General features: G+C 42.7%; 1 protein-coding gene across 1 annotated transcript in view; it reads right to left on the reverse strand.

The window, feature by feature from the left end:
• NUP88 (nucleoporin 88) overlaps positions 1-14,753 on the reverse strand; it is a 249,669-nt gene that overhangs the window by 50,304 nt on the left and 184,612 nt on the right. The window contains exon 12 of the mRNA XM_069226670.1: positions 4,971-5,096. Coding sequence (XP_069082771.1) covers positions 4,971-5,096 — 126 coding nt within the window. The remainder of the gene's footprint in view (positions 1-4,970; positions 5,097-14,753) is intronic.

Genomic DNA, 14,753 nt, shown 5'->3' on the forward strand with positions numbered 1-14,753 from the left:
TGTACCACAAGAATCTACCCCACATATAGAGGACACTTGTTCCATGACTTGCTTTTAGTTTACTAATAGCATTGCCATCAGGGCAGGAGTGTTTCTCAGTTTGTTTAAACACTCACTTTTAATACATATATCACTAAACCATGATGTGGTAGCACACATTCATCGACACAGTAAAGTTCCAAGAAATGTCCATACGCCTTACCACTAATTTGCTGCTTTACTGATCAAACTATACAGTGTATTAACAATCTGTGAAAATTGGGTTTCAGAAAACATATCCTTTGCACATCAGCACATAAAGTGTACTTATTTGTTTTCATCCTATTAAAATATTTTTTTTTCCATCACACAAATACCAAAAATGGGCTTTCACAATTACTGAAATATATTTTGAAATTTTTGTACAGTTGACTTAGTCATTTAAATGTTGTGTGTTAGGAAAAACCTGACACCCTACAGAATTTTATTTCACACACTAAACAGCAGGTCCAACAGTTCACCAAACAAAATCCTGGAACTCTGAAGTCAAAAGGAAAATTAATTGCCAGCCAAAATGACTTTTGACCTCTGTCTGTGAATACACAGCAAATGTGACATACAAGAATAAAAGGTGTCTTTTATTGCTCCTCCACTTTGACTGAACAGAACACCTGTTCTTTGTCAACTCGCCAGACGAGTATGTCCTAAAAATAGCTCAACCTGATTAAATATGTCTCACCATAGTGAGTGGTCGAATAGATTTTTCGAGCCCTGATGATGAAAATTCAACAAACCCTGAAAAGGACAGCATTTTACAGATACCTTATGACTTACTTCATAAATGTTTACAATATTTAAAACTAAGGCTTGCTCAAGTCTTAGTTTGGGAGGGTAAGGGGCAGGCTTATAAGAAAACCAAATCAGTGACTATAATTTACAAAGCAATCCATACTAGCAGAGCTAACTACTCCACTAAAAAGACAATTCCTTTTCGATCAAGCTGCAGGACAGGCAGCACATACCTGAAGAAACTGGAGGTTCCCAAGGTGAAGAAAATCAATGAAGGAAACCATTTTTCCCATGAAGCCTTCTGAATCTATAAAAGACAGGCCCTTCATCTGAATCTGCACACATTCATTCCTTCAGCAAAAAACTAATAACCCTCATCTGACAAATTCTCCACATAAAACCTCTGTCTATTCAGCCTACCGTTCCCTCCCTCTGGCCTCTATCAATCCACCTTTTGTAAACTACCATCTTTACTTCTGTCACATACATGAACAGAACAATTATGCTCTATCTAAAGAATTCCACCAACGCACAGGACAGGGTTGTTCAATACAGATGTCCAATTAAAACACAATTTAAATAAAACCAGCAAATTAACTTGTTTGCTATAGAACTTCTTCTATATCCTTCTGGTCAAAGGTCCTCACTGTGATTTAAGAGAACAGCCTTTCACCCTCCACAGATGATGACATGAGTAGCTGTAGGAGCAAAGAAGTTCTCTTGTATACACAGTTGGACTTCTCATAAGGTATCAATACCAGATAACAGTGCCTTGATTTATTAACTAGGAGACAAATACTCCTTAGATAACAAGTGGGCAGGGGTACACATGGCATTCATGCACTCTGACTGCATTCAATTCTCTCCAAGTTATGGCACATTCTGAGAAGTATAGGGGTTAAAGAAGAATCAGTTATTTTACAAATGCTGCCCACACCTCTCAAATTGAGGCCTGGTATGGGTGCATTGGGTGAATCAACTAACTTTTAGATCAGAAGGGGCTCATTAGGGGGTTTGTTCAGGACCCGTTCACTCATCACCATGCTTTAGGTCAATGGATCTGAGGAACAACTGAGACTAATTCACTTGGATATCCTGAGAAATGGAGGTGAAGACAACTGTGTCCTTATTTCTATGACTGCATTTCGTCTAGAGCTTCTGCTGACCACGTTTGTTTCAAGGATAATACTGGTCTCAATATAATGTCTCAACATTGAAAGTTATGACTAAAGGCATTATTTTGCCTATTTGAGAGTGAACTCTGATAAGAAGTTAAAAATGTGACACACACAGCTTCTAGATGTTGCAAACTAACCAAACCAACATAAGGAATGATGCATTTGAAGTTTTGCCAGAAACCAAAAGAAGGTATTTAGGTGGACCTGTGTACTTTCTATGTTTAAAGCTTATTGTGTAGCAAAAGTTAGGGCAGTTCGATGGCGTTTGTGAAGAGCTATGCTACAGTTTGCGGAACACCAACTTATAATCTTTCAAGAAGTGGGTACTACCTATTTGGTGCAGAGAACCAAGTGTTCCCCATGAGATTTCTTTACTGAAATTAGGACCTACCCAAATAGTATCACTAAACTGACTGCCAAGGGTATACTGACTTTTGAAAACATGTGAGCCATTCTGTGGCTTGCTTATCTGCATTCAATACTGGGACGACACTGGAATGATGCTTGGATGTGAGGATGTATACATGTATCCTGAGTTCCCCCTATGCTGTACTCTGGTCTCGTCTAGAAACAGGAACTGGTAGATCTGAAGAAACCATTATTAGAGGCCCATGGTATTCTAAAAACATGTTCTGAGTTAGAGACTTCTTTGAGCTGGGATTTTAGCCCTTTTCAAGGAAATCTTTTTGTTCACTTTAGACAAGGTTTTAAATCTTTGATGCTATTGCTGCAGAAACGTCAAGTCTCAGAATCTAACCAAATCTTGTGTCCATACAAACTAAGGTCTGCTCAATCTTGTATGCATTTTATTTTTTAGGTCCGGTTCAGGCCAGTTCTGATCTGAAGGCAGAAGCCCTTCCCTAACTTACACAAACTCCAAAAGGTTTACGGAACAGGAGAGGCCTCCGATATCCCCTTCCACCGGATGACGTCCCCGCCCCAGATCTGACTCGTCTTTCATAACCGTAAAGTCTGTGTGAGGAAGGAAGTGTGGCCTGCCACAGGTCAGGTTAGTGCTTATTTGCCATCACAAGAGGTACTCAGCAGTCTCCTGCAAGATCTGGACAGTGTCTGAGAGAAAACCCTTGAGCTGGGCCCATTGAAAACTTATGTCTCACTGCAAGTGCCATCTGGGGCATGGGACAAGGAGGATGCACCAAGCCAGGAGCCAAGAAGCATCATAATCGTCCTCACTGGACTTGGTGCAATGCAGGACAGGAACCCAAGAAGCATCATAATCATCCTCACTAGACTTGCTGCAATGGTGGGAAGGCCACGAACACTAGCGTTCAGGGTAGCCCCTGTGAAGAGAATCCTCTGTGTAGGGCTCAGTTGGTACATCGCCTTGATGATGGAACACCCAAAGGAGACTAAGTGCCAAGTCGTTGTCCGGAGGTGGTCTCTGACTGACTGCGGTGAGCTGACCGTGAACAGTTAGTCATCAAGGTACAGATGAGCAGCAACCACCCACAATCACGTACGCCAACACTTGAGAGGCAAAGCAAAGGCTGAAGCGCAGCTCAGAAAATTGGCAGTGTTGCCACCCCACTGTGAACTGCAGGTAACATCTGTAGGACTGCAGTATGGGTATGAAAATAGGCACTCTGAATGTCCAGGGACAGCTTCCAGTTCACAAATCCAAAGCACAAATGAGCAGAGGGCAGAGTGAGCATTTTGAATTTGTCCCTCCTCAAAAAGGCATTCAAAGGCCAGAGGTCGAATAGACCCTTGAAGCCTCTGTTCTTTAGAACTAATAAGCAGTGTAAACAGGGCAACCACCCCCCACTCCAAGTCTGACACTCACTCAGTGACACCTTTGGCCAGCAGGGGGTTCACTTCTTGTATCAAGATAGCAGCATGGTCCACTGAAAATCACTCATAAAGGGGACACATTCTGCTTGGATCCTTGCACTTATAGTGCATCGACTTGTCAGACGACTGAGGTGGAATGGGATTTCGCATGCCCCCCTTGTGGCCTAGAACGGCCGTGCAACTTGAAGCAGGACCTCGCTTTCAAAAATGATTTTATTCCCTGTAATATATAACCTCACTTTCCGCTCCCTGACTACTTTGGATACTAAGGGTGCAATTATCGCAGGACTTCGAGTTGTGACTCGGAGGCCTAGTACCATAGTTTCCTGCAGTAATGGCCCAGCTTGATTTCTTTTGTTTGAGGCAGACATCTTTCCTGCCACATTGTCAGTGACGAAGATTGGTGTCGCTAGAAAACAGACAAAGTTTGAAGTGGAAATCACTGTTGAAGGGCGTGAAAATAAAGGGACTGACGTCGGCAAGCAGAAAAGGTGCTTGTATACAGCTCCGCTCCATCACATCCTAGGCAGTATCAATTTATCACGAGGCCATGTGGCACCACCAGCCAGGGAGCACGGCTGTAAAAATCTCCAGATCCAGTACTGCACAAGGAAATAATCAAAAGGTGAGGAATATGTGGTCGGAAGTAGTCATCATAATTTGATTTTTGTCTTCACATTTGTTAGCTTTTCATGAAGCCAATGCTACTGACAATATGTTATTAGCTATGAAGACATTGTTGTTGATAACATATCAAATTAAAATATTTTGACCAAATGAATACCTAATGGGTTGGAAACTAGTAATCCCTATACTCTAATGGTGAAAGACTTTGGCAGCAATGCAAGAAGATTCTTGAAACCTAAGAAACCCCGTTCCCCTTCTTGACGAGTTTAAAAATCTAGTGCTTGACTTAGATATGCATTAAAGGAACAGAAGGTTTCACAATGTAGGGAAAATATTGAGAAGCATTAAACTTTTCCAACCAATGGAAAAGCTTGAGCTCCTGCAGTTCCATGAATAACACGTATCTGTCACCCACTTGGAGCAACTGCCATTAAAACGAACATTCAGCAAAACATCCTTCAACTCTAAGATTCCCTCCAGCCCCGGGCATATAACCCCATCCAAGACTATTTCAACAGAACAGTCTATGCTGTAGGTGATGAAATGAAATCACAAACCACCTTTCTCACTGAAATGGATTGTTACCTTCGTTGGATCTCCTCTCTTGCCAGATCTTGCTTAAGTATATATTCATCTCTAAACACTTGGGTGGCTCTGCTTAGAAGCTGAAGACATTCTTCTGGTGGCGGAGCTGTGTCTTTGTCAGATGCCCTAAATAAAAAGATTTGTTTTCATTTTTTTTTTCTTTTTTACAGTGGCTTGGGCTGTCATCAAGCTTCTGGAGGCACTCAGGTTGAGAATAAGTGAGAAAATCACTAATTACACAAACATTGACAGAATCTGTGCGCTAGTTTTTTTTTTTCTTTGTAGTGCCAACATGCCAGAGTATAAGGATGCATTTTAGCACAGTGTTGCAGGCATGAGAAGAGGGGGATATATTTGCCGTTAAGTGCAACATAAAGAAAAGACAAATCTTTAAACTATCTATGCCTAGCATTCTGTAAAATGCTTAGCTATGAGATTAAAATGCAATAGAACTGCTTAACTTTAATAAGAGACTATACAATCCTAACCAACAGAGCGCAATACTAATGTAGAGTGATTAACAGTACCAAATGGACACACTCTAGTTAAGGATCAAAAACAACATTAACAGAAGACTGCAGTATAATTCACCTGTCCCACCACCACAAGAAGGCAAATTGTGTGCATAAACCTTATTGAACACAAAATTAAAGCACCAACAGCTGACATCTCATAACTTTAAAGGAGCCCCTGTGATTCCATCTAAACACCTTCCACAGAGGCAGATTATAAATGCAGAATATGTATATTATTTTGAGAAGCTAATCACTAGCACGTGTTTTGATGAGTCCTAACATTTGCATTGCTGCAACTTCACAGTTCTTTTGCACCAAAGACATGCTAAATAGGTGTATTTTGTTAATCTAGATAATCTTTGGGGCATTGAATCTCTAGCATTAAGAATGGGAATGTGTGCCATGTTGAGTGCCTTCTGGAACGGGGCCCACAGACCTTTTGGTTGGGACCAGTGGGTTACTCCGTGTCACTTGAAGGTGGAAAGGTCCACTGCATGCAAGACTCAAGCTCTTCAAAAATAAGGAATGAATAATGCTGCATGGTCTCACTGTACCCAGTTAGGTTCCCAATGCTTGCTTGAGGTTCTTCATAGAAAGTTAAATGGCCAAGTCTATTCTAATGAACCAGACCTCACAGCAAGACAGGCCATCTTCCAAATTGAGAACATCTGAATTAATAGGCTTTGCTTATGTTGTGTCTTCAATATTGTTGGTTGAGGTACATGTCTATGGATAAGAATAGTGATATTGTCTATACCATAGGTATGTTCATTAAACTTGCACACTAAATAGCTTTGCTTATGGGTTGGATCCAGAATACTTTGTTAACATAGTGTATACATGTATTACAAAAAGGCCCATTAACATTTTATGTAAATTGTTTAATGCCTACATACATAAATACTGATCAGACCAGAAACCCACGTAAACTAAGCATGTTTTTAAAAACATGAAGCCTTCTTGCGGACCAAGTCCTAAAACAAGTGAAAAATAGGTGTTTCACAGGAATGCTGTGTCACAGAACATTTTTGAAAAGTACCTTTATTGAGATTCCAGTACTCTTAGTCCTTGCTGTCCCTTCTTTATAACTGGTTGTATAATCCATGGATAGGCTTGATAAGAAAAAAATGTCTTAAAAACAGAACAGCGCTTTTAACAACTTTGGAGGGCTTTTACATGAGTGTCCTTCTGCAGATGTGAGGCCTGGTCCATTTATATGCAATGCGAACCGCTCATTTGTATAGAGCACAAACTATCCATCTGTATTTAACACCTACTACCGCACCCAGAAGTGATTTTGGTCATGCAGGGTTGTAGTATATATACGCTATTTAATGGTACTGATGTCATGAAGGAATAGAAGGAAGGACCAGGAGTATCGAAATCACCATGAAGATTGTTTTTCTTTCTGGGCTTCTGTTCTTCCTCATTCCTAACTTACTTGGAAAACAAAATTCAAAGCTTAACATGTTGGGAGCAGTCACAGAATATGTTCAGAGTAGTCCAAGTTGCCGCCTTAATCATGTCTTTGATAAGGGACATACCTATAAGGGGCCACTCACACTGCTTTTCTATGTATGTATGTATGTATGCATGCATGCATGTATGTAAGAATTTATGTGGGATTTCTTTTGTTTTTGTAATGAGCTCTTTATTACATTTTTCACATTACATTTTAAACAGCGATTTGACATATCAAGAACTAGTCTCTGCAAATAATAATTCCACCATGCCCTGGGACAAATAGAAAAGTAACGTTAGGGTGATTTAAAAAAATATTTTTGAAAAAAAAACAAATGAACAGCAAACTAAAGACACCAAACTTCAGAACCAACAAATTATAAAGTCACACGAGAGAGAGAGAGGGAAACAGTGAAAGAGAGACAGCCAGTCTGTAAGAAAGACAGCCCTTGTGTATGTGCCAGCTCATGAGTAACTAAAAGTGAGGGAGATAAAGCAGGGACAGAGGAAAGAAGTTTGCATTCCACCATCGAATAGTGTCATGTATCATAAGTTTCAATACCTGGTCTAACATAAAATCCCGATTCGACTGAAATAACATCCAAGCACATAAAACAGTACTTCAAGTGGGTTTTTCATCAGAGATATCCTCTAGCTTAATAAGGATCATGTCCCAAGCTCCACTGATTATGGCTCGACCCATAAATTTCTATAATGTCACAACAGCTGTGATTTTGGCTTTTATCCAACTATACACATTACGCAGCCATAGAACAAAGCTGGGGACAGATGCAACTTCCCAAACCATAGCAATCTTTCTCTTTTCCAAAACCATGGCTGGTCAATAAATCCACATATCTGCTTATTAATTTTAGTCTTGTGCAGTTTATCAAGCAAACAGATGTCAGTTGAAGTTGGCAAATGTCCTCCAATAAGTTAATTTATTAAAGAAAAAACCTGCTCCCAGAAATGTGTCACCAACCCACAGGTCCAAACCATACGAAAGAAATCTGCCTGTAGACACTTACAATTCAGGCAAGTAGCCACAGCTTCCCGGAACATCCTGTCAAGTCAAGTGGGATCCAGATAGGTCTGATGTATATAGTTAAATTGAGTAATTTGAGCCTCTGATTTCAATTTATTGTTTTAGTATGCTCCAACTAGCGTAACCAATCCAGATCTGACAGGTTCCTATGAAGATTGGTCTCCTGCCTCCTCTTAAGAATCTGAATGCCTGAATAAAATGCCGGTGCCAGGACTGAGTAAAGAGCAGAGATAGCCCACAACAGGGCTTACAGTACTAAGGCAGGGTGCATTATATCACAGATGAGGGCATATCTGCATGAGCAAATATGTCCCTACTATGTCTTTGACTATTCTTAGACATAGTAAGTGAACAGGGAAGCCATTTAAATACATGGGCTGGAAACTGGTCAATACGAGTTCCCCAGGTACATGACGGCTTTAAAGAAATTAGGGATGTTTGCTATCAAACATCTTGTATTAAAACCCTCACTGATTCTAGTGGTGGAGTTTTTAATATATGCACCCGGAGGGCACCTTAGAGGTGCCCCTGAAAACCTACCAACTGCTGGTAGGCTGACTGACTAATCTCCACCAGTCTGCCACCAATAGACGAGTTTCTGACCCCCAAGGGTGAAAGCCTTTGCTCTTGGGCGGTCAGGAACAAAGCCTGCCTTAGCAGAGGTGTTTGCACACCACTCCCAACAGGATGACCTGCAAATCTGCATTCCAAGGCAGGGGAGCTTCAAAGAAGCCCACCGCCCTTGGTATGCAGATCTGGTTTCCCTAAGAAGAGAGATGCCGCCCCCTTGCCCTAGGGTCCATTTGGCACCTGGACAGGCGGGAATGAAAATGTCACTTACCCAGTGTACATCTGTTCGTGGCATTAGTCGCTGCAGATTCACATGTTTGGCACAGTCCGCTGCCTGGTGTTGGGCTCGGAGTATTACAAGTTGTTTTTCTTCGAAGAAGTCTTTTTGGTCACGGGACCGAAGGACTCCTCCCTCTTTGGCTCCATTGCGCATGGGCGTCGACTCCATCTTAGATTGTTTTCCCCGCAGAGGGTGAGGATGGAGTTGTTTGGTATAAATAGTGCCCATGCAATGGAGTGAATATGTATGTATGATAAGAGTTTCTAATAATTATTTACAAAATGTTCAGATGTTTAAGGTTTATGATCTACTTCTAAACGGCTACAGGCTTCCCGGGGAGGTGGGAGGGTACATGTGAATCTGCAGCGACTAATGCCACGAACAGATGTACACTGGGTAAGTGACATTTTCAGTTCGATGGCATATGTTGCTGCAGATACACATGTTTGGCATAGACTATAAAGCAGTTACCTCCCCTAAAAGCGGTGGTTTAGCCTGTAGGAGTTGAAGTAGTTTGGAATAATGTTCTTAGTACAGCTTGGCCCACTGTAGCTTGTTGTGCATTTAGTACGTCTACACAGTAGTGTTTAGTAAACGTATGAGGCGTAGACCAGGTTGCAGCCTTACATATTTCGCTCATAGGAATGTTTCCTAGAAAGGCCATTGTAGCACCTTTTTTTCTGGTTGAGTGTGCCTTTGGTGTAATAGGCAATTCTCTTTTGGCTTTAAGATAGCATGTTTGAATGCATCTGACTATCCATCTAGCAATGCCTTGTTTAGAGATTGGATTTCCTATGTGTGGTTTTTGAAAAGCTATGAACAGTTGTTTTGTTTTCCTGATTAGCTTTGTTCTGTCAATGTAATACATTAGTGCTCTTTTGATGTCTAATGTATGTAGTGCCCTTTCAGCCACAGAATTTGGTTGTGGGAAGAACACTGGCAATTCTACTGTTTGATTTAAATGGAATGGTGAGATTACTTTTGGCAGAAATTTTGGATTTGTTCTTAGAACTATTTTATTGTTGTGTATTTGAATAAATGGTTCTTGTATGGTAAATGCCTGTATTTCACTTACTCTTCTGAGGGATGTGATTGCAATGAGAAATGCGACCTTCCAGGTTAGATATTGCATTTCACAGGAATGCATGGGTTCGAAAGGGGGACCCATGAGTCTTGTTAAGACGATGTTAAGATTCCATGAAGGAACTGGTGGTGTTCTTGGTGGTATAATTCTTTTTAGCCCTTCCATGAATGCTTTAATAACTGGTATTCTAAATAGAGACGATGAATGAGTAGTTTGTAGGTAAGCAGATATAGCTGCGAGGTGTATTTTTATAGATGAAAAAGCGAGATTTGCTTTTTGCAAATGTAGTAAGTATCCTACTATGTCTTTAGTAGAGGCATGTACTGGTTGTATTTGATTGGCATGGCAGTAGTAAACAAATCTTTTCCACTTAGATGCATAGCAGTGTCTAGTGGAAGGTTTTCTAGCTTGTTTTATGACCTCCATGCATTCTTGTGTGAGGTCCAAGTGTCCGAATTCTAGGAGCCAAATTGCCAGATTCAATGATGCTGGGTTTGGATGTCTGATCTGTTGTTTGTGTTGTGTTAACAGATCTGGCCTGTTGGGTAGTTTGACATGCGGTACTAGTGAAAGGTCTAGTAGAGTTGTATACCAAGGTTGTCTTGCCCATGTGGGTGCTATCAGTATGAGTTTGAGTTGGTTTTGACATAACTTGTTTACTAGATATGGAAGGAGAGGGAGAGGGGGAAAAGCGTACGCAAATATCCCTGACCAATTCATCCATAGAGCATTGCCTTGTGATTCGCGGTGTGGGTACCTGGATGCGAAGTTTTGGCATTTTGAGTTTTCTCTTGTTGCGAACAAATCTATCTGGGGTGTTCCCCAAATTTGAAAGTACTTGTTCAGAACTTGGGGGTGAATTTCCCATTCGTGGACTTGTTGGTGGTCTCGCGAAAGGTTGTCTGCTAGTTGGTTTTGTATTCCTGGAATAAATTGTGCTATTAGGCGAATGTTGTTGTGAATCGCCCACTGCCAAATTTTTTGTGTTAGGAGGCACAATTGTGTTGAGTGTGTTCCTCCTTGTTTGTTTAGATAATACATTGTTGTCATGTTGTCTGTTTTGACAAGAATGTATTTGTGTGTTATTATGGGTTGGAAGGCTTTTAACGCTAGAAATACTGCCAACAGTTCTAGGTAATTGATATGAAATTTTGTTTCGTGTATATCCCATTGTCCTTGAATGCTGTGGTGATTGAGGTGTGCTCCCCACCCTGTCATGGAAGCATCTGTTGTTATAACGTATTGAGGCACTGGGTCCTGAAATGTCCGCCCTTTGTTTAAATTTTTGCTGTTCCACCATAGAAGCGAGAGGTATGTTTGGCGGTCTACCAACACCAGATTTTGAAGTTGACCCTGTGCCTGTGACCATTGTGATGCTAGACACTGTTGTAAGGGTCGCATGTGTAGTCTTGCGTTTGGGACAATGGCTATGCATGATGACATCATGCCTAGAAGTTTTAGCGCAAATTTTGCTTGTATCTTTTGGTTTGGAAACATAGCACTTATTAGCTTGTGGAATGCCTGCACTCTTTGTGGACTTGGAGTGGCAATTCCTTTTGATGTGTTGATGGTTGCTCCTAGATATTGTTGTGTTTGACACGGTTCTAGGTGTGATTTTGTGTAGTTGATGGAAAACCCCAGTTTGTGAAGGGTTTGTATGACAAAGGTGGTGTCGTTTGCGCATTTTTTTACTGTGTTGGTTTTGATTAGCCAGTCGTCTAGGTAAGGGAACACATGTATCTGTTGTCTCCTGATGTGTGCTGCTACTACTGCTAGACATTTTGTGAATACTCTTGGTGCAGTTGTTATTCCGAATGGCAACACCTTGAATTGGTAATGTATTCCTTTGAATACAAACCGTAGGTACTTTCTGTGAGAAGGGTGTATTGGTATATGAAAGTACGCATCCTTTAGGTCTAATGTGGTCATGTAATCTTGCTGTTTGAGCAGTGGAATGATGTCTTGTAGTGTGACCATGTGAAAATGGTCCGATATGATGTAGGTATTTAGTGTCCTGAGATCTAATATTGGTCTCAATGTTTCGTCTCTTTTTGGAATTAGAAAGTACAGGGAGTAAACTCCTGTGTTTTTTTGTTGTACTGGTACTAATTCTATTGCATCCTTTTGCAGTAGTGCTTGAACTTCTAGTCCTAAAAGTTCTAAATGATGTTGTGACATTTTGCGTGTTTTGGGGGGGATGTTCGGTGGGAAGTTGTGGAATTCTATGCAATAGCCATGTTGGATTATTGCTAATACCCAATTGTCTGTTGTAATCTGTTGCCAAGATTGGTAGAATTGGCTTAGTCTTCCCCCCACTGGTGTTGAGTGAAGGGGTTGCGTGACTTGAAAGTCACTGTTTAGGTGGAGGTGTTTTTGGAGTCTGGAATCTTCCCCTACTCCTTGGGAATTGACCCCCCCGATATCCCCTGAAACCTCCCCTTTGGAAGGAACCCTGATATGGTGTGGTTCTTGATTGTTGGCTGGTGGTGTCTGTGGGTTGGCCACGAAACCCCCCTCTAAATGGAGTTTTTCTGAAAGAGCCTCTGCTCTGCGGGGAGTAGAGTGCGCCCATGGCTTTGGCCGTGTCTGTGTCCTTTTTCAGTTTTTCAATGGCTGTATCCACTTCCGAGCCAAACAGTTGTTTCTCGTTGAAGGGCATATTAAGGACAGCCTGCTGGATTTCAGGTTTGAAGCCTGAAGTGCGTAGCCAAGCGTGTCTCCTTATGGTGACAGCAGTGTTGACTGTTCTTGCTGCAGTATCGGCTGCGTCTAGTGAAGAGCGGATTTGATTGTTTGAGATCGTTTGTCCCTCTTCCACTATTTGCTGCGCCCTTTTTTGGTATTCCTGGGGAAGATGGTCTACGAGAAGTTGCATCTCGTCCCAGTGTGCGCGGTCATATCTGGCCAGCAGCGCTTGAGAATTTGCGATGCGCCACTGGTTGGCTGCCTGTGACGCCACTCTTTTCCCTGCCGCGTCAAATTTTCGGCTTTCTTTGTCCGGAGGTGGGGCGTCGCCAGATGTATGTGAATTTGCTCTTTTGCGAGCTGCCCCTACTACCACAGAGTCGGGTGTTAACTGCGAAGTAATAAACACTGGGTCTGTGGGTGGTGGTTTGTATTTCTTATCCACCCTTGGGGTGATGGCTCTTGATTTTACGGGCTCCTCAAAAATTTGTTTTGCGTGCCGTAACATCCCTGGTAGCATTGGGAGACATTGATATTGGCTATGTGTAGCCGAGAGGGTGTTAAATAAGAAGTCATCCTCTATAGGATCGGAATGCAGTTGGACATTGTGGAAGTCTGCAGCCCTAGCCACCAGTTGCGAGTATGAGGTACTGTCCTCTGGCGGTGACGGCTTTGTGGGGTATGACTCGGGATCATTGTCCGGCACTGGGGTGTCATACAGGTCCCAAGCGTCTTGATCCTGATCGTCATGACTTATGGTAGTTTGCGCTGGTGAGTGCATTTGTGGCGGTGTTTGTGCCAGCGATGCCTGTGGAGGAGAGGGCGGAGGCGTGACTTTTTTAACCACTTTGGCTTGTGGTTGTGAGTCATCCTTTGGAAGTCCGATCCTTCTTTTCCTCATGATTGGGGGAAGGGTTGATATCTTCCCTGTATCTTGCTGGATGCACAGTCTCTTTTGTGTGTAGTCCGATTCTACACTTTGGAGCTCTTGTCCAAATTTGTGCATTTGGCCACTTAGTCCTTGTTCCTCTGAGTAGGATGAAGGTGTGGTATTTTTCGGCGCCGAGAGAGAATCTTTTTTCGGTTTCGGCACCGACCGAATTTTTGTTCCTTTCGGCATGGATTCTCGGTGCCGATGTTTTTCGGTGCCGGTATCTTGTTTTTGTCTCTCGGAGCCGCTTTCTCGGCTCCGAGGTTGCTCCATGGCGGTCCCTCGACCGGAGTCGGGTGTCTTCGCTATGGGCGTGCCCTTTTTCGGCCCCTTCGACGGGTCGCCTGATTTATGGGTCGAGCCATGGCCTGTTGGCAGTGGCGTCCCCTGGGCTTTCGGTTTGTCGATGGATTTACTTTTCGACGTCTTACTCACAGTTTGTTGCTGTTGTTCGACGTCGGAGTCTCCGGATTCTGATTCCGGAACCGAGAATGTTTCCTCTTCGTCGTCGAAACGTTGTTTTGTCGACGTGGACGCCATTTGGTGACGCCTGGCTCTTCGGTCCCGGAGTGTTTTTCTGGACCGGAAGGCTCGACAGGCTTCACAGGTATCCTCCTTGTGCTCGGGGGACAAGCACAAGTTACAGACCAAGTGCTGATCTGTATAAGGATACTTACTGTGACATTTTGGGCAGAAACGAAACGGGGTCCGTTCCATCGGCTTCGATGTCGCACGCGGCCGGGCCGACCAGGCCCCGATGGGGGATCGAAACTGCCCCAAAGTCTTCCGATGATCGGTGTCGATGTACCTAACTATCCCGATACCGAACGGAACAATACCGACGCTTTCTTCCGAGATTCTGACTAACTTTCCGAACCGAAACACGGAGCGAAAAGGAATACGTTCGAACCCGACAGCGGAAAAAAACAATCTAAGATGGAGTCGACGCCCATGCGCAATGGAGCCAAAGAGGGAGGAGTCCTTCGGTCCCGTGACCAAAAAGACTTCTTCGAAGAAAAACAACTTGTAATACTCCGAGCCCAACACCAGGCAGCGGACTGTGCCAAACATGTGTATCTGCAGCAACATATGCCATCGAACACTTAGTTATGCAGGAAATGTGTTGCATTTGCAGACTGGAAAACCCCTCTAGGGTGAGCAGCCTGAAATGAACACAGCCTTAGGAATTCCAGCATCTTGTGTGTGCTGGAA

The sequence above is a fragment of the Pleurodeles waltl genome, chromosome 3_2, assembly GCF_031143425.1.
Source record: "Pleurodeles waltl isolate 20211129_DDA chromosome 3_2, aPleWal1.hap1.20221129, whole genome shotgun sequence".
Taxonomy (NCBI): domain Eukaryota; kingdom Metazoa; phylum Chordata; class Amphibia; order Caudata; family Salamandridae; genus Pleurodeles; species Pleurodeles waltl.